This window comes from Pezoporus flaviventris, unplaced genomic scaffold, assembly GCF_033815535.1.
Source record: "Pezoporus flaviventris isolate CSIRO_AGI_PZ_B2104156 unplaced genomic scaffold, CSIRO_AGI_Pfla_v1 ptg000040l, whole genome shotgun sequence".
Lineage (NCBI taxonomy): Eukaryota > Metazoa > Chordata > Aves > Psittaciformes > Psittacidae > Pezoporus > Pezoporus flaviventris.
The window spans coordinates 6,796,523-6,820,422 of record NW_026892588.1 but is presented as its reverse complement, the minus strand read 5'-3'; the positions used below and the strand labels follow the sequence as shown (position 1 = coordinate 6,820,422).

Genomic DNA, 23,900 nt, shown 5'->3' with positions numbered 1-23,900 from the left:
TTTTTTCTCCCTTTTAATCACATTTAATAATACTGCAATGCCTGGGAACGGTCTAGATTAAATTGGCTAACCCTGTTGTGGGATGCTAGTAAATGTAAGGAATATAGAATTTAGCTCAATTTGGTGTGAATCAACATTTTTTTGCACCACGTAACACATTACAAATAGGTTTTGTGATTATTTGTATGCTTCTTGTTTTGGGTAAAGCAGACCAACCTTTAGAATGAGAATGTAACGCCAAATTTTTTTCAATACAAAAGGTTCTAAAGGGTTGTTATTAAGAGGATGGATTAATTCTTTGGGTTAAATATAATCCATTTACCTGTATGTTCCCTAGCTCAGTAAAGCTACTTGAAGAATTTTTTTATAAAATGAGAAAAAATGGTTTAATAACAGAGAAAGTCATCTCTGACAAGCACAAGGAATGGATGGCAGCTGGAAGAAGTTATAAGCTAGTAAAAGTAAGCAGGCAGAATGAAATCTGCAGTTCTTTCCAAAGCAGACAGTATTATAAGTAAAATGTTGTATAGAAAGACATGTTTTTGTACAGCAGTGTAATCATGCAGTGGCTCTGAGTATGTTTGGGGTCTTCTAAACTGCTTTGTGTGTATGTGTGTGAACAAGATTACTGAAAAAATTGCACATAAGCATGACAGTCTCCGTCTCTCAGTGACTGCAACTGTATCTATATTTAGATTTTTTAGATATATGGTGATGGTGTGATTATGGTAATTAATTTGATCAGAAAAAAAAACAAACAACTGGCTTTATGTCTTGGATTTGCATGCAATCAGTACGCCACAAAAGAATATCTGGATTTGTAAAGTATATTTCTGAAAAGAAGAAATAGAAACCTTGTTATAGTATGATAAATTTCCATTAATCAAAAAATTAATCCCATAGCCCTGACTGTAATGCTTCTAGACTTTCTGCAGAGGTCAAGTTGTCCTCTTTAAAGACAGGTGGACAACAGGACCCTGATCACATCCAAAAGTAGATCAGCACAAGCTTATCTAGGTGCTCCAATAGGATCTTGGTAGGGTGGTTAAAAAGACCTGTCTGACAACATACTTAAGTCACATCAGAAATTTGTTATATCTGCCATGTAAGAGCTTATTTTAACACCTACACTGACTATTCATGCTTAAGCAGAGATGTAGACGGATTACCTCCCTTCCCAGCTTTTTTTTCTAAACATAAAAACTTCCTATCATCCTAAGCATACCTTTGTGCAGAGAGGCTATTGCTGACTTTATCTAAAACAAACTTCAGGGTAGGCTTACGTTTGGCAACATGGAATGCTAATTTCCTAAGGCTGTGAAGAATCCAAGCTGCTCTTTTGATATACTAGATCCCAGTTATTCTACTGCACATATTATATATGATTTCATCTGAAAATTCCTATATGGCTCCTTAGTAGCATGTGCTTCTGGGAAAGAAAGGAGCCATAGCATTCCTGGTACCCAAGATGCCATTTTCTTTTGTCATTAAGCTCTAAGAATTCTGATAGTAGACCACTCATCTGGCTAAAATCAGATTTGTCATCTCTTTCTGCTGCTTTTCCTTTTCCTTTTAAAATTCATCATCGCTATTTGTTTCATAAAAATTTCTATGGATAAAAGACAGACTTTGTTTCAGGCTATTTGTTGATATAATTTTAATTATGGGATAGATTTGTCTTTGTGGCAATATGTACAGAACAAAGCCTGAGAAGATGCTTGTTTACTTCATCTCTTGCAAAGGTTCTTGGTGTGGAATCAGAGTGATACTCTACCTACCCACCTCCACTTCATCTGACATGAATAGAAGTATCTAACACAGCTCTGAACTCAGGAAGTATTACCTGGTTCTATATGCAACTGAGATAAAGTGGAATTAATTTCCAAGGCCATACCAAAGAATCTTTTACAGGGTAGGTTGCAGATTTGCTCCAGGGCCTTTGTTATGAGTTTATTACTACCAAATTTCTAAGAATCTGTTAAATTAGTAGCATTACAAAATTTCTGCTTGATCTTTTTAACTTCTTCTTTATGGGCAGAAAATCTGAATCAAAGTCACACTGTCTCCTCCTGTTTGTCAAGTCTGCAAGTACTAATTTAAGTGATAACTACAAGAGCTGAAGTAGTTGCCTGTGAGACAGCAACTTTGAAATTTCACAACAGTACTGTTTCAAATGTCACACTTGTTAACTGTTGAAGTAAAGATTTCTAACTTCTTCATCTATGGTAGAAAAACCCTGTGATTTTGCAATCCGGTATCTTTTGCATTAACACTGATGTAGTATGACAAGTTTCCTGAGGCTTATAGACTCCGGCACTTGTCTGGATTTAAAAAAGGAGTAACCCCCTAACCCATCCTTGACAAGACAGTTTGTAATTCTTTCAGGATTACAGGAAGACTGCTTGTGTGAGTTATGAGTTCTATTTGTAATCTGCATTTTCCACTGCCATAATAGTTTTTAATTTATGAAAAAATAAGCAGAATTGTTCACTATAGCTGCATATGATCTGCTATCTTTCTCTCATATAGCAAAAAACTTCTTGCAAGATGAACTTTGTCAGTGATGGAAAGTTTTAAGTTCATACTAGAGGGATGCTTTAAAATACTATATAAATTTATATAAATTTACAAAATTATATAAAATTTCTAGATTATAAATTGATTTTATTAGGATTTACCAAGAATATATTTAATTGATTTTAATACTTCTGTGATTTTTCTATATGGTGTTTATAATCATATTTTGCTAGTATAATTTTATTTAATTGACCTTTTGAAGTATTCTAATATGGAGTTTAGTAGGTAGGAATTCTTAAAAATCCTTTTTAGTAATGTGAAACAAATGAAAGATCAAAGATTTAAAAATTAACAGGAGAATGATGAAGTAATTCCACATATTTGAAAATGTGTATGTTGAAAAAGTGCTGAAATGTGAAATATTAAAAGTGACAGTGTAACATTTTCATCCACACCAAAAAAAGTTTGTAACTTTTAGTATAATCTTTAATGAAATTAGCTGTCTATAAACGGAAGCTTTTAGGAAATGTCAAATAGTAACAGATTGAGAGACAAATGCTAAAATCAAGGAAAGAAACTTCTGATAAAAGAACTGTCATGCAGGTTTCTGTTGCCTAAAGCAGAATGAACTTCTGATAAGAGTGTCAACTTTCAGTGGTACCACCCAAATTGGAACAGATCCTGACAAACTTGCTCAAGATTAGAACTGTCCATAGACTGATTTATTCAAGATAGCAAGGACAATTCTGTTAAGACCTGCCAAATTTAAACCCTGAGCAATCCGTTCACGCCCTGCACAGAGTGACAAATAGAACTGTAATTAAGCATGCAGCAGTTCTGTTCTTTGCTCTCCAAAAACGCAGGATTCGCACTCAGCCAAAGGCTTTTAAGTTCTTGTTGAAGTCTACCAAGAGCATGTCTTCCTTTTTGACAAGACTTGAAAAATGACAGGTGTGCTTGTGTGTTCTTTTTTCTCTGCAGATGGCCAGGTTTTCTGTTTGGAAACCTTTACCCGTTTCACTGGATAGATGGCTTTATTCTGACTCTATATGTTACTTAGCATAATGTGGTTACAGTTCCTCTGTTTTTTCACATGTGCTATTTTAACACAAAGAAAACATACAAATGTGCCTTCCATACTTCTTAATGAAATATTTATTTATTTTAAACAAAAACCCCAACATGCAATAAAAAGTTGTGGCTAAAATTACTGTCTTGATCACAACACTACTTCATTCCTAGAAGCCAGAGACCATCCAACCAGCCTGAGATACTGAAGGGTTGAGGCAGCCATTCATGAACCATACTGCAGGTAAGACCACAGCCCACTGAAGAAACAGAGAAGCTATTATGTTTTGTAAATAATGAGCTAAAGAAACTGAGCTCCCAGTTATGTAAGACTGTGTTATTTTTAACATTTCAAACCACCCAAGGCACTTTATTTTCATCTCAGACGGATGACAAACCACCCTGTACAGGTAGCTGGTGACATGTACCCGGTACATGTCCTCAACATGTTGGTGACAGCGTTGTGTCCAAAATGACCCCTCATTATCAGTTATGGGTGCCAAGACCTGGTAACTTGTTGCAAGCATTAAGTAAAATCCTTGTTGATCTGATACTACCAGCATAATTTATAGATGTTAAAGGAAAAAAATCCTACCACCACACAATGATAATACAAAAGAAGAAAAAAACTCTCAGAAGTCTGCAAGAAGAATCGAGAATGTTCACAGCACTTCCTGTCTCTAACACTTAAATATTTAAATGTGCTGATATCAAGCTCAAGAAAAGCACAAACTTGGCATGTAATTTAAAATTCAGAATCTTTAACAATTTGTTCCTGAATTTTCTGTGAGATCACCAAATATCCAAACCTAAGTAGCTAACTAGTCTGTTTACTTGTGATTATATGAGATCCATAGATTTCAGAAGAGACTGAGAAGTAATTAAAAACATTATTCATTCATTTCTAGGTTAAAAAGAATGCCTTTCAATGTGATGGAAGGCTTGAATGTGTAATTTTTTTTTTAGTCCAACTATCACAGCAAACAATATTGTTTGGACTGACGGTTTTGGCAAGACTTTTAACTCATGAGAGTACCTGAATAACAAGCAGCATGTGCTTTTACTCACTCTTCTGGAAGCAGCCTGAGAAAGGAACTTTTATTTTCCTTGATTTTAACAATAGCTGTTATTCTTTGCCTCCTTCTATATAGCATCCACTCCAGCCTCTTTCCAAAACCCTAAAATTCTGGGAACATGAAGTGGAGATAGGAGGAACTAAGTGTGTACGGTTTAGACTTCCTCCTTTTTTTATGCATGTATAAAGCCAGCCCTGATCAGATTAATAAAAAAACTTACGTTATTTATTTGTACACTATTTACACTGATGTTGTTAGCATAAAAATTAAATGCTGTCACTTGCAGCTTTCATTACTAACAAAAACTTAATCATTCTTTAAAAGATTTGTACTAAGGGACTTTGTTACAATGAGTTTTTGCAGAACATTCAGTAACAAAATACCCGTGATGCTGCTTACATTGCTGTATGTTGAAGAATTTCATTAATCAGCTGCCAGGTACCTGTATCTGATGCAATTACGATGTGCTCCTATTAATTCCTGTAACTTCAATATTTCCTTTTTAGATAAAACTAATATTATTTCAGTGTACTTCAGAGAAAGTTTCTGACCTTTTTTTTTCCTCACAGTCTAAACGGAGATTTCAGGTGATACTCTGAAAGGATTCAGAATGGCCACTAACACTGTATTTAGAGAGAGAACTGGGATTTTCTTCGAGAATAGTTTTGCATGTGAGTAATTCACTTATCTGCATTGCCAAGCTTCTGGATTCTGGTTCTTCCCTTTACAAATAAGCAGCACAGTATATTTGTGGTATATTTCATATGAAGGCACACTGGAAAATGTAGCTGTCTATTCTTTGAATCTATTCTAGCTTATTGTTGAGGTCATTGATGTAATCTGTAAATAACTTAAAAGGAAGTACAAAGGAAAATACTTTCTGTCTGAAAGTGATGGGGCTTTTTTCTCTCTATATTCAAATGGCCAATTTAAATATTAATATTACAAGACTGGGTTATTTTACAAATAAATATAAAAATAGGTTATAAGCATGTGGTGAATCTGAGTTACAGAACCATTTTCTGAAGAAAAAAACTTGATCTTCTATATTTTATTTCCATTTACTCTTCTGTTCTTCTCTATTCTAGTAATCTGCCTGCTCTTTTCAGGATTCTGCCTGCAGATTGCAAGAACCGGTAACATGTTGCACTGTTACCCTAGATCCTGGGAACTCATCCTTCTATAAGGTAAAATCATTCAGAGAAACTCACTGAAGTGTTTTGTTCATTTTTAGCTTTTGTCTGACAGTAGACTGGCTTCAAGCAAGCTGATAAAAGAACTTTAATAAATCATATATACTATTTGCTTTTTCTTTTTTTTCCTGTCTTCATACATCTCTTTCTTCCTAATTAAATTTCTAAAATAATAAAGTGGAATGTATATATATGCAGGAATGTATTTTTAGTGTAGAATTTGGTAATATGTATTTTCCTAATTTAAGTTAAATCAGTCAGAAGTACAGCTGTTTGCTCCTCCTCAGCTTGCATCAGTATCTTTGTGCTTTCATTTTTTTTTTCTTGTGGTTTTGTTCAGAAGACCATTCAAATAGAAAAATTATTTTTTCTAATTAATGTTTTAGATCCTTTGGTGGTAAGTTTTTAATTGCCAAACAGCTGAATACCACAAACACTGTAGGTGATGCGCTCCCACGTTATCAAATAAATGTTCAAGGTACAGCTTATGATGTTGAAAAATAGAAAAATAAATTGACCTTGATGAAGTGTGTCTTCTTTTGTCTGTTCCCAGGAAAGTTTATTTCAGGTATTTCTACTGCTGAAATGATTAGAGTTAACAGCTTTTTCCCTCCATTTTATTTTACAGGGTCTCTTCATCTTCCTGATATATGGGGTGTACAACACAGAGGTAAGTCTGCTTGGAGTATCTCAAGGCTGACAGAGTGAATGAGAGAAATGACAGGTTTCTTATCTTGATAACTGAGGGACAAAGTTGGCTTTCCATATGAGTGTCCTACTGCCCTTCATGCTTGGACTAGCTTATATGCATCCCAGCTTACCATTAAACACAGACACCCTCAATAAAGGGACAGACTCATTTCTCATAGGCATTGACTAATATTTTACTGCTGCTTTAAGTTTTTTGAATTTCAGGTCTGCCTTTTAACACTTAGCTAAACCTGACAGTCCAAACTTTCATCATCTAATCTACATTTTAAAATGAACTGTGAGTTTACATGCTAATTAAGCTCTTTCAGTTATAACGGGAACAAATTTTACTTACTTCAAAATTTTGCTGGGTATAAAAAAACTGCATGAAATTGGTCTATGGGGAAAGCACTTGATCTTTGCAGGTTGAACTGTCGAAAGGGGAAATAATTTTGACAGATAAAGCATTAAAAAAAGGAAATAAAATGAATTTATGCACCTTGTTAAGTTACCTCCACTATGTTAATGATAAAAATTATTGTTAATATGTTCAATTCCAAGTTTTTAAGCTAAGGTACCTCTGCAGTTTACATTTTAACAGAATTTGGAATTCAGTAGTAAAACCCCATAGAAATGGAAAAGATTTTCAAAGTCAGTGATTAGAATTGAAGCCGAATTCTATTCAGATTTTCTTACCATTCAAGGGCTCATACCCTATTAGAAAATAACTTTCACCAAAAAAAAAAAGCTATTTCAAAATAATGAACCTTTGATCTTGGTTGTGGTATTATTTCTGTATATGCAGCTAAACCCACAAGCATCATTGGTAGCGTGGGGTTTGTTGAAATAGTGGGCCATAGGATAAAATTACAGAATCATAGAATGGTCAGAGTTGGAAAGGACCTTAAGATCATCTAGTTCCAACCCCCTTCTGAGGGCAGGGATAGCTCATGTTGCCCAAGGCTCCATCCAACATGGCCTTGAACACCGCCAGAGAGGGATCCTGTACTTGAGGACCACGGTGGGAAGCCGTGCTGGTGCACCAGCTCACCAGTGCGCACTTACTGTGACAGTGCTGTGCTCGCTGTGCTCTCGGCTGGCACAAGGTTGAGTTGTGTGGACGCACTGGCCAGCCTTAAATTTAAGCTTGCAGCACCGGTGTGCAAACTGCGTGTGAAGCACAACCCACTGACAAACCACCCTGAAGTATTTCGTTTCTTATTGGCAGTACCTCACTTGTGATAGCAGCTTTGTTGACTCTGTGGCATTAAATGCAACGAATGGCATTGTTTTGAGATGAAAGTAGCAATGGCCACCTTACAATCTTTGCTAAAAGCCTCAGCATCCCGGCATTTGCATCATTTCAGTCAGAGCGCCCATCGCACAGGCGCTGCGCACATCGGATGCTTTGCACGTACTCGGGCTGGGCGATGACATTAGCACGGGCGAGGCTGCACCTGTGACCGCGAATACCAGTCGAGCCTGTCCCGCGGCGGGAAAGCCGGCGTGCGCCCGGTCCCGTTAGCCCCGCGAGCAGCGCGGGGGCCGGTACCGCGATGTGCCGGTTAGCGAGTACCGCACGTGGAAACCGCAGCGCTCTTTGATGGCAGGAAGGATGTCGCTTGCGCTACTCATAGACCTGCGGCGGCACGTCTGAGGCCTCCCCCTACAACCTCGCCGTGGCGCTGCCCGGGGCTTCCACCTTGCCCGTGCGGCGGAGCCGCGCCTCCGGCTGCTCGCGACCGACACCCCGGGGCAAACGGGGCGCCGAGGCGCACCCTGCCCACGCGAGCGCGGCGCCTACGGGCGGGAGCGACCGCGTCGCGCCTGCGCGGTGCTGGCCCGCTGGCTGCCCGTGCGGCCGGGCCGTACCCAGCGTGCCGCGCGGCGCGCATGTGCAGTGCCGGGCGCAGAGGCTGCTAATTCCATTGTGGAGCGGACGCGGCGTTATTTTTAACTGGAGGCGGCGGCGGGAGCCGTAAGTGTAGCCCGGGCCGGGGGCCGCCCGTCGGCGCGGGTGGGGGTGGCGGCGATGCGCCCGGGCGGCGGCTGTAGGGCCGCCGCGGGAGCCAGCCGTTGAAGCGGGCGCCCGCCAGCGAGGCAGCGAGCGGTGTCCGGCGGGCGGGCGGGCGGCGGGTCCCGCAGCCCCTCTGGGCCGCGCCTCCTCTCCGGCCCGCCTTCCCGGGGGATGAAACTCGGCAGCGGTTTCCTCGGCGGCGGCGGCGGCGGCGGCAGCGGCAGCAGCAGCAGCAAGAGGGCGGCGGCTATGGAGCCCAGCTTTACCCCCGGCATGGTTATGTTCAACCACCGCCTGCCCCCGGTCACCAGCTTCACCCGGGCGGCCGCGCCCCCCCCGGCGGCCCAGCACCCCCCGCAGTGCGTGTTACCTCCGGCCTCCGCCGCCGCTTCCTCCGCGGCGGCGGCCGAGCCACCGGCGCCTCCTCCCCCTCAGGACATGACTTTCAAGAAGGAGCCGGCGGGGGCTTTCCCTTCCGTGCCCTCCTCCTCGCAGAGGAGCCCCTGGGGCTTTCTGCAGTCCCTAGTGAGCATCAAGCAAGAGAAGCCCAGCGAGCAGGAGGAGGAGGAGCAGCAGCCGCAGCATCACCACCACTATGGGGGGCTCTTTGGGGGAGTGGGGGAGGAGAGGTCCCCTGGCCTAGGGAGCGGCGGCGGCGGCGGCAGCAGTGAAGGAACCGGCCAGAGTGTGATTCAGGACCTCAGCCTTCTTCACCACCTGCACCAGCATCCCCACCGAGAGCTGTTACTGAGTGGCAGAGGCGAGGGCACCCCTGGGAGCTCGGGTGAGCCAAAGCACGATGCCCAGGTCAAGAAGGCAAAGAGGCCAAAGCCAGAAACTCAGGGAATCAAAGCCAAGCGGAAGCCAAGTGCTTCATCCAAACCCCCCCTGGTGGGAGATGCAGAAGGTGCCATTGCGTCCCCCAGTCAGAAACCTCATGTCTGTGAACACTGCAGCGCTGCCTTCAAGAGCTCCTATCACTTGCGCAGACATGTGCTCATTCACACAGGGGAGAGGCCTTTCCAGTGCAGCCAGTGCAGCATGGGTTTCATCCAGAAGTACTTACTGCAGAGGCACGAGAAGATCCACAGTAGGGAGAAGCCTTTTGGGTGTGACCAGTGTAGTATGAAGTTCATCCAGAAGTACCACATGGAGAGACACAAGAGAACGCATAGTGGAGAAAAGCCATACAAATGTGACACTTGTCAGCAGTATTTTTCAAGGACTGATAGACTGTTGAAGCACAGAAGAACATGTGGTGAAGCCATAGGTAAAGCAGGGGCTGGAATGGAGCCCGGATCATCCAATAACATGGGTAGCTTGGCTGCATTGTCTCAGGGAAATACAAGTTCCTCAAGGAGAAAAAGTAAAACAAAAAGTACATCCAGTGAAAACAAAGGAAATAAGTGTAGCAGTAAAGTAACTGAATCACAAATTACAAGTAATGTGGCCATGCCAAATTATGCAGTTGATATTCCTATTGTGTCTTCCAGTGGTGGTCTAGTTGGCACAGGCGTAGAAGAACTTCAGAAGAAGGTGCCAAAATTGGTCTTGAAAAAAGGAAGCAGAAAACAGACAGACAAAAACTACCTTAATTTTGTATCACCACTGCCAGATATTCTGGGGCAAAAACCACTGTCTGGGAAACAGAGCGGCTCTCTTGGCCTAGTAGCCAATACTGGTGTAGAAACTATTGGCCTTCTCCAAAGTACAGGTGGTAAACCAGGTCAAATAAGTAGCAATTATGATGATGCCATGCAGTTTTCAAAGAAAAGAAGATACTTACAAACTGCAAGCAGTAACAGTGCCTTTTCAATTAATGTCGGACACATGACTTCCCAGCAGTCCGTCATCCAGTCTGCAGGTGTTAGTGTTATGGATAACGAAACTCCATTATCTCTTATTGATTCTGCATCTTTAAACAGCGAAATAAAGTCTTGCCACGACAAGTCATGTATTCCTGATGAAGTCTTACAGAGCCTTTTGGACCAGTACTCTCACAAATCAGAAGGCCAGAAAGAAGATCCTTTCAGTATAACTGAACAGCGTGTGGACTTGCACACCTCAGGAGAACATTCAGAGATGGTTCAGGAAGAAAACTTGAGCCCTAACTCTCAAACAGTTTCAAATGATAAAGCAAGCATGTTGCAAGAATACTCCAAATACCTCCAGCAAGCCTTTGAAAGAACAACCAATAGCACTGGTTTTGCTTTTGGACCCAGTTTCCAGTTTGTTAGTTTGTCTTCAACTCTCCATAACCACACTCTGTTTCAAGACAAACAGATATATACTACGTCACCACTCGAGTGTGGCTTCAGCCAATCTGTTACCTCAGTATTGCCAACTGCGTTGCCAAAACCTCCATTTGGGATGTTGCTTGGATCTCAGCCGGGCTTTTACTTGTCTGCTTTGGAGGCTACGCATCAACAGTTGACTCCTTCTCAAGAGCTGGATGATCTCATTGATCCACAGAAAAACCTAGAGACTTCATCTAACTACCAGTCAACATCTCAGAAACTGACTGGCCAGAAGGAACAGAAAAACTTAGAATCCTCAGCAAGCTTTCAGATCCCATCTCAGGAGTTACCTAGCCAGATAGATCCTCAAAAGGACATAGAGCCTAGATCAACCTACCAGATCGAGAACTTTGCACAAGCGTTTGGTTCTCAGTTTAAGTCGGGCAGCAGGGTGCCAATGACTTTTATCACTAACTCTAATGGAGAAGTGGACCATAGAGTAAGGACTTCAGTGTCAGATTTCTCAGGGTATACAAATATGATGTCTGATGTAAGTGAGCCATGTAGTACACGAGTAAAAACCCCAACCAGCCAGAGTTACAGGTAAGGTCCCGACTGTGACCAGGCTGTGGGGTCTTCTTAATGTAATTTTGTTTTACTTTGACAACACTGCCATTGGAATGTTTCTACACAGTCCTATCAAGAATAATGTAACATGCCCTTTCAATGCAACTTTTCATATTTAGTTTATTTTTAGTGTGATTTTTTTTTAGATCTGTTTATTACGGTTTTTAATCAAAAAATCAATAGATTAAAATAGTGGTTTTGTTCAAGTGACGATGTTTAGCAATCAAATTTGCATTCTATAGATTGTCAGGGAATAGCCCAAAAGATTAAAATGCAAAAAATTAACTTTGTTCCTAGGACTAAGGTTTATTCTAATTGCTTTACTCTCAGGAAAGTGTAATGGAACATGGGAATTCTATGCACCAGTAGTGTATTGGAACTTCCAATTTACAGATAGTGACAAATATATATCAGCTTTTTGAGGAAGGGATCTATGACATTTCAAATTGCTGTCTCTTATGTCTGGGCTGATATGAATTTTGCTACCTAAATCTTGTTGATTTTAAAGTACCCTTGTTCTTCCAGGTGATGCTCATTCCAGGCAGGTGGAACAAATATTCTTGGGTCTGTATGAAGAGCCCAGAATGGTAGCTTTAATATAAACAATAATGTCCCCAGAACTCCTATGTAAGACTGTAATTCCAGAAAGAGATTCTGTTGACACAAACCACGAGAGCAAAACGTGTGTGTCTGGTTCAGGTCTTTAGAACCCCAACTTGAAACTACAGTCATAATCCAGATAGGCTTTTGGGATACATTATTTATTATACATGGTTCAAAAATGTTGGTCTCCTGCTCTTCCCCTTTTCTGTGTCCTTTTAGTGTATAAGGTTCCCTCTCCCTTGTTGTGCTTCCAGGTCCTCTGGACTTAATCCTGGGGTCTGTTCTGCTTCTTAATTTACACCTTTTCTTCCCCTTCTTCCCTACTCACTTTCTCATCTCAATAGCTAGCATTTAAAAAGATTTACATTCCAGAACGTGCTTATCTTATTATGTACTTCCTGATGTCTTATGGCATCAGATGATGAACAATAAACACCCACATGTTTTAAAATTATGTCAAGGTTTCCATGTACAATAAGAAATAATCTACTCCCAATTGTACATACTAAGGCCCCTGTCCTGCATCAGGATCAGCTAACACTGACCCCTCTGCCCAGCAGTCTACCAGTGGTGTCTCTGGAGCTCTTGACAGTAGGGGTGTAGGGGTTTGCAGCAGTTCATCATTGCAGGTTCTTAGGGCCTAAGGCTGCAATTCCATCAAAGGCTTCTGGTGATGACATCAACTACAAAAGTAGAACTTGAGTGGCCTGTTAATATCAACAGAACTTTTCTTTGGAATTATTGCCTTACTTTATGTATATTTTGTGGTACATTATTTATTATATGTGAATCCTGATAAATGCCTGTGGAGCCACGGAAACCTGCTAGAAATACTGGTGGCCATTCAAAGCTGCTGAAAGGCAGTGGCACTGTTCTAAACCACTTTTTGCAAATGTATTTTTTGATTAGTTTTTTAATGTAATTTTGGTGATGTTTATGCTGATGGTTTTTTATGTACTCTTGGTGATGTTGCAGTCTTACATACTTTCCTGGTGTCAGGAAAGTACCAGTGGTTGTTTGCAGTCTTATTGTGTAATCAGCCTATTACAGGCTTCCATGTATAATAAAGTTATTAACATTGTGCAAGTGTAAAACACTTCTGTTATGAAAGTGGTGTATTATTAAATGAATTGTTACGAAAATCCTGGGTAATTTTTCCTGTTGTCCCTCACCACTAAAAATTGAAACCTGAGCCTACTTGTAACCTGTTTTACTAGGTCAACTATCTTGGGTTTTTGTTTTTTTTCCTTACTAATCTAGAGTTTGTTCTCATAGAAACCATGTAACTCCATTAACCTTTTCTTTATACTTGATTATGTATTTCACCCTATTTCAGTTTAAATAAGCAAACAACGACTGTTCTCTAAGCCCGGAACCCAGCCTGTTATCAGGGATGGAAGAGTCCGTAACCTTTTCATTTGTTTCACAGAGGTTATAATTTACATTCTTTATATTGTGTGTAGTAGAAGTTGCATATGTATTGTTCTGGCTGTTTGCTTTAACTTAATAAAACCCATTATTTAGAAAATCATAAAGGTATCACTTCTATTATCCAGTCACACTTTTGAGAATCTATGAAGAAAATATTATGACATTAAATTTTGAGAAGGAATAATATAATTTACTGGCATATTTTCAGCTAGTTTTCTTCTTGGATGTTTTGAATGCACTGTTTTAGAAATCAGGACTCTAGCTCATGCCTTCAGCTTCCAAGGCAAAACCTAAGATTCTTTTAAAGTGTTCATATAGGTTCATCTTTTCAAATCTTTTGTCTTTTTAAATATGGCTTTGGTTAAAAACGGGGAAATTGCTCATTGTTAACTTCAAAGACATTTTGCATTTACTGGAAATCCAGAATGACACATAGAAAGTACAATTTTGTTTAAAGTAAAGATTTTAGAAAGTCCTCTATCTGTTTGTTTTTATTGTGTTGCTCTAGCTTCTGCATTGTAAGGAAAGCCTAGTAAAAATATTACAGCAAAATACTTTAACGCATTTTAAGTAATCTGAAGATAGTTTGTGAGTTCCCTTCATCTGTATTTCTCTTCAAATTTGCATGTGGATCCAAGTGTAGCAGTGCTGAAAGTCTCACAAATGGGTGAAAAGTGGAGTATTGAAAAACAGAAGATAGCAGATTCAGTAAAGGCAATAACATGGACCTGAGAAAAATTGTTGGCATGCTGAAAAGCAAATAAGGATGAAAACTTTCCAAAGTAAATCTGAAACATGCTAAATGTTTAATATTTATAACATTCCTAAGAATCACTTAAGAAAATCTGCGGGGGAAATTACTGGATTTTTGACCGTACTTTTCACAGCATAGTGGTTGTTCAAAAATATTTCTAGATAGAACTTTTCCTCATTTAATTTGGAGTTCAAATTTATTTTTCTTCACATAATGAAGGTTAAGGATATGGTAAAATGCATAGGAATCAGCGTATAGCTTTGCCTTATGAATGTTAGAAAGAACGTAGTAGTAGTAGTAAGACTATAGACTAAAGCTTTTAGGGGTGTGCCAGTGAGAGAAGGTAAAAAAGAAGGCCCTCGAGATTTTATTTTACCACTGTAGTTCCTGGTTTAGTTTTTTTGTTGTTTTTAAAGGATGGAAGAGGAATAATAAGCTGTTTCCTACCACTAACAGGAGTGTAAAGAAGAATTTATATGTATGATGATAGAAAATGGTTCATAAACGGTTATGCCTCGTATTATAGTAGTTTACATGGTAAGTTTTTGATTTGGAACTAGTGCATTATGGTACCCTGAATTGTGAATGAGGCTATATGCCCCAAGCCACTAAAAAAAGCTTGCAGATGATCTAGAACATCTTGCTAAAACTTCTGGTAGTTCCTGAATTATTTAAATTTGACAGCGTTTTGGGTAGTGAGTGAAATTTTAAGAGTAAGAAATCTGTGAAATGAAAGGGAGTTGAAAAAAAAGTGAAAATATAGTGGTGCAAAGGGAGATCACAGTTTCAGGTTATGAACTACTGATGAAGAGAAGCTGCCCGATGCCTCATGGAGACCTTGAGAAGATACTGGAATAGTTCAATGTATTCCATCAGTGTTTTTTTTGTTGTGTCAGCTGTACGGTCTTCCCTCTTCCCCTGGTCCTCAGTATTATATTATGAAAACTGTATTTGTTTGATGCTTCTGCTTTTTTCACCACCAATTAGAAATCAGTGTTGTTCGTGTGAAGTTGCAGTTGTGACTGTGAAAACGTTTGTTATACCTGAAAAGATACGTGTGCAAATTTTTAAGTTACTACTTCGCAGTTTTCTGTTGTATATGTTGAAGGTCACTTTAAAATGGAAGACACTGATTTTAGTGCTGCTGACTACCAGCTTCAAACATTTGTGCTGGAATTTTCCAGGCTTTGTCAGTCTCACACTCCACATACTATCTTTCTGTGGGAAACTTCTGCAAAATTGCTCACATATTTCCTAAAATAAGATTAAGGAAGAAAACTCTCTTGTTCCACTGGTGTTTTTGTCCTATGCTTCTTTATAAGCAACTAGGAATCAACCCCCCCAAGCTAGGACTTCATACTGAGTTGGTGGGTGTCCCTTGTTGAATCACTGTTTCTGAAAACCTGATAAAAATCAATTACGAATTTTTGAAAATGATTTTACAGTCAGAGATTTGAAAGTTTGGTGGCTGTGTCTCCAAAGATGATCCCTCCAGGATAATGGATCAAGCTATTACAGTTGTTTGGTATGTTAGTCTAAGTGGCAATTACTTCTAATGTGTCCTACCTATATGTTTTTGTAGAAACACTTCAGAAAATAAGGTTTAATGTGCACAGAATTTAGAACACAGGATGTATGCCCTGTTTACCAAATGAACAGCTGTGATACACTTTGTTATCCATGTTGTTAAGAGACCTATTTATTGCTTTTCCTTTTCACTTGCAGTTAAAGCCCAGATTTATTTCAGCATTGTTTGTTTTCTCACAGGTGGTAATGTCTGGCTACATTACAAAAGAAATTGTATTTTTTCATATTCTTGCACTGATATTCTAGTTTATGGATTTTATAGATCCTGACACTAAATATTTACCAGTTTCATTTTCACACCTATGACCTGGAAGGATAGGTACTGGAATTTGATCTCTTTGACAGTGACTGTAGTTGTTCCTTGGTGTAAGACCCATACTGTTCCAGACTGTGTCTCTGTGGAGAGAAGCTGAGGAATAATTACCAGCTTAGTAAATGTATAATTGCTGATTTTCTAGAATGAAATAGAAAACTGTGGGGCAGGGTCATGGGGCAGTTTAATTTCTTAAGGTGACATTCAGGAGCCTCAGTCACTACTTGTCTTTTTCTTGTGTTCATCTTGTGTAAATCTGGCACCTGCAACAAGTGAAATGAGGTTCTGCCAGTAGCAGCCTCATTAAACACAGTCCTGCTTCAAATGCTGTTGTCCTATTCGGTGTGGATGCAAAGAGCAAGTCAGTGTTGCTTGGAAAAAATACTGTGTCATCATGTAATCAGTCTGTCACAATGTATGTACAAGATTAAGGATTAAAAGGAAGTTTTAGTTCTGGGTTTTTTTTACTTACAATTCTTGATTCATGATCTTTATAGTAATGTAAGCTTTTGTATATATCATACTACCGTATTTTCATACTGATATTTGTCAATACTTTGTTTTTATTAAATGCCTGTGAATTTGGTAATTTTAAACCCAAGGCTGTCCTAAGTAATGGTATGATGCTGTGTTAGAAAGCTGTTTGTGTACTTGGGGACTTGATCTGAAATGTGATAAAATGTTATCTAGCCAGACTCAAAGAATTAATTAAGAGCTAATTTAAGAATATATTCCTTTGATTATTTTAATATACTGTATCTTACCTTAAAATGTATTTTAAATAGTTTCTTATTTAGTGCTACAAATATCAAGACATTCTGTGCGTAAGTGTACCATATAATGATGGTTATGCAGGATCTACAGCAAGCATCAGGTATTCTGTAGCAGCACGTGTGCCACCTTCAAGGCTAAAACCTGCTGTATCTATACCTATGTTATTGTCATTTGGAATATTCCTATATTCTTCTTCAGTAGGAACCTTAACTTTGTGCTATGGGCAAAGGAGATTTCATTTTGGTTTTTCTCAATGGCCAAAAGACAGTTTTAAACCCTACAGTTTTTCCTTAGAGTGTGGATTTCTCTCTCTGCTTGTACTCTGGTTTATATCCAGAAATTGCACTGATGATTGTAAGGATGGTTCAGTCTGCTCAAAGATTCTGAGTATTTTTTCTGGAGGGGGAGAACAATCTCACAGGTGGGAGGTCCTTTGGATGTTCATATGTTCTGAGATATGTGGGAATAAAACCAGGCTGAGACCTGTTTTAAAGAGCAGAATTTACAAATCCATGTACAACTCTATGAGCGATGAGGTTTAGAATCGCTTTAATTTGCCATCGTGTAATGAGGAAATATATAGATGTGTAATAAAGCATTTTGCATGTTTTGCTGAGGTGCTTTAAATTACGGTGAGTAAAATATGCCTATGAATCTTCTTATCTCTTAGACAAAATGAATCTTTAGAATGAAAAATATCTTAGAAAGTGCTTGGTAATACTGTAAAATGAGACTAATAAGGATTAGCTTATGCAGCTGAAGAGTGTATCTGTATTGTTAGTTTACGACTTGGAATTTGGTCAGGGTGTTGACAACACATTTACTTACAGAAGCTCATGATCCTCTGTGTCTTAAGCGGTAGTAGTCAACCACACGATCTTGGTAGGAGGAACATGGCCTTCCTGTGGCAACTGAGCTGTGGTCATTGATTTGGAATTGTGAGAGTGCCGCAAGCTCCATTTCTTGGAACACCTAGGTTTTGTTGTTTGTGTTTTTTTAAGACCTTTGAAGCCATTTCCAAATATTAATTCACTTTGTGGCAATTAAATGCAGGTGTCTGTGCCAGAATTCTGCTGTCTTGTGTGTGGTCAGCTTTAGTCCAGAGGGTTATTCAGCAGTGATCAACGGAGATGTGTTGCTAAAGATATTCCACTATTTAGTTTAATAAATTTGTCAACCTTAGAAAGCTAGATCAAATTATATCACGAAGCAGTTGATGTACTTGGTCCATCAAACCTATAATCAAACATATACACTTGGTGATCTTAGTGTAGAGTTTAAGTCTGTCTGAAAAGTGTAGGTGATTTAAAAGTTTTCCTCAGCATTTCTACTAATTTTTTTTTCCAGGTTTAGTTATATAATAGTAATTTAATTATTATGACACATAATAGTCTGGGGAGATGAGGGTTAAACCAATTACTCATCTTGAGATGTTGGAACTTGGAATTTTTAAGAGATATTTGTGTAGGTACGGTAAGATTGATTATGCATTTCTCTTGGAGTTTAGAGAGGCACTTTAAAGTGTCATATTTTGTTTTACATTGTTCTGGAAATCATACGTCATGTGTTATCTTAAGGATGGATGGCAAATGGAGTAAGACTTCTGGTAGCTAAAATCATCATATTTTAATATTTTAACGCCGTATTCTGGTGCTTGCATGTTTTGTTCTTACAATGAAGCTAAATTAAAACCTCTGAGAAAGAGGTCCCTCTAATACAGAATAATGAAGTCTTTAAATGAGTACAGTTATAGGTCATCATGAATAGGAATGCAGTGACCTTTGTCTTGACAATGAAGCTGACACAAGCTTCTCAAAGAGCTGTTCTTTTATTTTATTATTTCTCCGCCAGAAAGGACACAAATAAAACAGAGGAACCCCTTTCTCCCATCAGTGAACAAAATCAAAAGATTAGAAAATGTATTGTAAATTGTCCGTTTGCAAAATCTAGAAGTAACTTTGAGTTCTTTCTCAATACAGATATTGTTACAGGAATGATGTGTGGCAAGAAGTTGGGAAAACCTGGTTTCTGAAGATACTCTATAATTGTCTGTTTTAATTTTTGGATCTACTGTAAAGAGGTATTAAAAATTATCAGTGGCTTATAATATTGAATCTAGAAAAAATCACAAATCCTTGTGTCATTAGTTTTCTACTTACTTCTATGTGTATCTGCAGGTTTGTAATAGAATGTATTGAAATACAGGAAGGCTCAAAATTCTTGGTGGTCTGCAGAAAGAAGCCAAGCGTTTTGCAGAAAATACATAAACGTGGCTGTTCCTAATGGGGACACCCTGTTGCTTTGTCCAGCTTTAGCAGAGATTTTTGAATTGCAGCGCTCAGCATTTTTTTTTTAACCATAGAGAATCATCTGTCATTCTTAAATAATGGCAGTACCTACTAGTTTAGGACTTTCTCAAGGTTTCAGCAATGTCAATCTGAATTGTGCTGTCTCTTGTAGAGGTGAGGCCTGTAGCACAGAAAATGCTAGTGTGTGCAGTGAAGGTAATGAATGGGGATTTGTTCTTTAAGAAGTCATATCTATAGAACTGTACCATCTGTATGGTCAGATGGTGACTTTTCAATTATTATTTTTTTAATTCTGTAAAGGAATAAAAAGTTGTTGGACTTTTCATACTTTTTATTTTTTTTTAGTGAAGGATGTGACTACTCATTCTTTTGAAGAGCAGGTTGTTTCCTTGATGCTGGTGGGTGCTACTCCCACAAGGCCACAACCTGGGTGAGCACCTGAATTGGGTACTTTGATTGGGAGTGTGTTTCTGTGAGAATATGCTTCAAAATGGATGGCTGTTTAAGAAAAGATAAGATTAGAGTATGGACATATTATTTCACAGCTATGTAAACTAACAAGGTGAAACAGCAGTTACAATATAGTATTATAAGTCTATAAAACATATGTCAGTTAAACAATATGCTAATACATATAAACAGATCTAGTGAGAAGTGGCTTTAATGTGCAAAGATGAAAAGATACGTGAGCAGTACATTAATAGTTGGTTAGAAAGATATAGTTGTTCTTCACTACAAATGAGAAGACTTACCTATAATGCTTACTTTATAAGTTAGGACCTGCCTGTTTTGACACCACAGCCTTGTATTTTTGCAGGTTCATGTCAAATTCTCTGGGGATTAGAAAAAAAAAATTATTATTTTTTTTTTCCAGGGGAAAAAATGTACCAAGGAGTGAGGTGAACTCTTAGTGAAGATCAAGTGCTATGCAGTTTTTGCACATACTAGCAAAGTAAAGGTAAACCAATGCTTTCTACTTTTTTACCTTGAAGTCCTAATATGAAACAAAAGCTACAAGCTGCCATGCCATGCCATGTAGGCTGCCATGCCTAGTGTGCAGGCTGAAGAAGTGGGCTGATGGGAATCTCATTAAGTTCAGCAAAGTGAAATGTTCAATCCTGCATCTGGGGAAGAATAACCGTATGCATCAGTATGTGCTGGGGGACAGCTGGCTGGAAAGCAGCTGTGCTGAGAAGGACTTCGAGGTCTTGGTGGATCACAAGCTGACCAAGCAGTATGCCCTTATGGCAAAGGAGACTAACAGTACTTGGGGATGCACTGGGAGGAGTGTTGCCAGCAGTTGAGGAGGGTGTCCTTTGAATCTGCTCAGTACAACAGACAACCTACTGGAGTGAGTCTGGTGCAGTGCCACAGAGATGATTAAGGACCTGGAGTCTCTCTCCTATTAGGAGAGAGCTGGGAGTGTTCAGACTGGAGAAGAGAAGCTTAAGGGATCTCATCAACGTGTGCAACTACCGAATGGGAAAGAATAAGACAAGGGAGCCAGGGTCTTTGCAGTAGTACCCACTGACTGGACAGGAGGCAGTGGGCATGAATTAAAACACATGAAATTCCATCTGAGCACAAGGAGACACTTTTTTACTGAGGGGGTTGTCAAACACTGATAGAAATTGCCGGAGAGGTTGTGGAGTCTCCATCTGTGGAGATACTTAAAGCCCAGCTGGACATAGTCCTGGACAGCCTGTTCTAGATGACCTGGTTTGAGCCAGGTTTGCTGAAGATGACCTCAAGAGGTCCCTTCCAACATGAACAGCTCTGCAATTCTCAGTAGATTTGTTTGATTGTTGATCTGTGCCAAACAGTAATGAAAGATTTTCTGCTGAGGACACAGTATTTGTCTCTAGGAAGTAGTACACCGGGTGTCTGAAAAGTGAATTGTTTAATGGAACAAATGGGCTAGAGAATTCTAGATGTTTTTGGGAATCCTATCACTATGCAGTGTTAAGTAGTTAAATGTTATTTTGGATGTCTAGCTGGGACCATTGAGTCTGCTTTAACTTGTAGGCATTTTCCATGGCAGGTCTTCTTTATTCTTTTATTAAAGATTAAGAAGGAAGGTAATGAAAGCATTTTTAAATAAAATCCTCTTTTTTTTTTTTTTTCTTTTTCTATTTTCCTAACATTCATTCTTTCCTTTCTTGTTACCTGTGGAAGATTACCATAAGGAAGCATCTAGCTGATGCTCACTTGTACAATCTGGGCGATGGTAACTGCCTTTTTATCTCTTTTCCCAAAGTTAGCTTAAACGGCCTGACTTGCTGCTCTTCTTCAGAGCTTATGCAGGAGAAAAGAAAAAAGCTAAGCAGGGAGAACACAGCTTCTGATTTTGTTGCAGACTAACTTGAAATCATTCTGCTGGAGAAAGGCAGGGACAAGAGCATTATCTTATCAGTCTGTTGATAAGTTGTAACAGCATTAGGCTGTTTCAGGCATTCCTGTTAGCTGTTGTTCTGGTCACAGGCTCTGTTGTTGAAAAAGATTGTCTTGACTGGTTGAGACAGATTTATTTTTTTTGAAACAGAGCAAAAAATTATAAAAAAGGATGTGGATTAAAATGTATATAGTGAATGGATCACACCAGGAACCTAAGTTTTGTATTCCAGGTGTTTTACAAGGCTTAATCAAAGCTGGATATTACGGCGATGTCATTTGGGTCTCTTTGGTAGGTCTAGTCTGTCTGTTTCTCTGGATTGGGGCAGTAATGCTCAACGATTTTCCAGTGAATCTTGTGTTTTCAGGTGGTGATAGCTATCAGTGATAATGGGAAATTTCATACTTCTCAGACACCTATTGTAGGACTAGTTCCAAGTAATGTTTTTTAACAGACGTAAGCTTTTTTCTGGCATACCAGCAATAGGCCTTTCATTTCTGTGCCTTACGCTTCTTTTGTTTGTTAGACTTGATTTCATCACAGTCCTTGGGTTTTATCAGTGGGTGGTATTTACACAAACTCAGTATTTCATCTTCAACTTTTCTGGCTTTTATAAACACTAAGCCTTTGTTGATTCATGCTTCTAAACCCTCTTCAGTGCATACTTTATGTATAGTTAGTTTGTCAAGTATACATAATGTAAATGCACTAAAAATAGCTGTGAAAATCCCTGGTGCTCTGAGATGTTGCAATAGAAAGATGTTACAATTTTTAAAGGGCAGGTACTGGAGTAATGTTCTAAAGTGTCAGAGGGTACTATCTTCTTCAAGATGCAAAGCTATATTATTTCTGAACACTCATTATTGATTTTTGTGAAACTTTTTTGCTCTGATAGTGTAGAAGGCCAGCCCTTTATTCATGTGTGTCAGTCTGGAGTTACTGAATTTAGGGAGTTTGTCGGAAAAGATTTAATAACCAGCTTCAGGACAAATTTATGACTTTGAGTTGTAATCTTGATGTTCTTGTACAGTTTTTCTTCATGTTTTTCCTGGCTTTTTTTTTTTTTTTTTTTTTAAGATACAAAGCTGGATACGGGCAAAATGCTGCAAGGTGGACTTGTGGACTTTCTGTTGATGTTCTTCTAGTTCAGTAGTTCAGCATCTGGTCTGAAGCCCTGGGATGCTAGGACCATTGTGACTCAAGCTTGCAGAATAACTGATGATAGCAGCTGCTTGTCACCATCCATGGAAAAGGACTAGTGGAGAAAGCATCTTTGCTAGTTGTTTTCATGGGTAGATGCTGATATCTTAATAATGATGTACTTGGCTATTCTGATCTTTAGTGGGGACCAGGAAGCAGTAAGTCTAGCAGACGCAATCTTACTTGTTATCTCGGACTTGACCTTTGTTCCTTCTACCTTGTTCCAATCCAGCTGTTCTTAACTCAGTAAGCAAATACCATGATAATTTTATTCCGATCTCCCTGCTCTACAGGTCTTTGCCTCTTCTCTCTTGGCTCCTGCTTTGGTAATTTCATTACCTTTTATGTGTACCCTTCTTCTTCTGTCGTAATCTTGTTATTTCTGTTCCTGCATTCCTTGCCTGGCCAGTTTCTGCATCCAGCTACACATTCTGTTCTTCCCTCCTGTTCCAGTTTCACCAGACTCCTTGTCCCAGTGTCCTGTTTCCTTTTGTTTGTGTGTAGATTTTATTTCTTCTGCATGAGATGCAGAGGATTGGTATTTGCTTGTAACCTGGAAGTCTTACTGCTGTCATGATACAGAGCTGTTGTAACTGGCCTTTACATAGATAGTTTGGTTTTAACCCTCTTTGCAAGGCAGGAGACATGTATTGTAGCATACTGGAAGAACAGGGCCAGTTACAGTTTTTTAGAAATTTATATTGTGTGGATGAATTTAGGTAGATTTTTCTTGAAAATAATCAGCAGGGTACCCCTGACGCAAAGGATACATTCATAGTGAAAGTCAGCTGTCCTTGGGAATACCAGAGATTTCCAAAGGAAAAGGGTTTTTTTTTGGTTTTTTTTCCCCTCCATAGTTAGGACAATATATCATTAGCATTCTTCATAGAAGTGAGCAAGGCTTTCTGAATAAACAGCTGACCTGACAGTGTCAAATGTGGTTGATGAAGACATCAACCTGAGTGATCAGCTTTGCAGTCACAAGCTACTGACAGCAAGATCTTGAAAGGTTTGAGGTAAAATTTTGGAAGACAGACTACACACAAGTAATTATAGTAGAGTATATCAGTTGAAATAATATTAAATGCAATGAAGATAGACTCGAATTTTTA

General features: G+C 39.1%; 1 protein-coding gene and 1 long non-coding RNA gene across 2 annotated transcripts; both read left to right on the top strand.

Moving 5' to 3' along the window:
* Nucleotides 1–1,742: 1,742 nt before the first annotated feature.
* LOC133275414 (uncharacterized) lies at nucleotides 1,743–6,918 on the top strand. The gene is made up of 3 exons (XR_009745505.1): nucleotides 1,743–2,406; nucleotides 5,231–5,332; nucleotides 6,483–6,918. It is a non-coding gene; the product is annotated as an uncharacterized LOC133275414 (long non-coding RNA).
* Nucleotides 6,919–8,441: 1,523 nt separating this feature from the next.
* ZNF281 (zinc finger protein 281) lies at nucleotides 8,442–13,563 on the top strand. The gene has a single exon (XM_061465140.1). The coding sequence runs from the start codon at nucleotides 8,733–8,735 to the stop codon at nucleotides 11,403–11,405; it is 2,673 nt and encodes an 890-aa protein (XP_061321124.1). The 5' UTR covers nucleotides 8,442–8,732; the 3' UTR covers nucleotides 11,406–13,563.
* The last annotated feature ends 10,337 nt before the right edge of the window (nucleotides 13,564–23,900 follow it).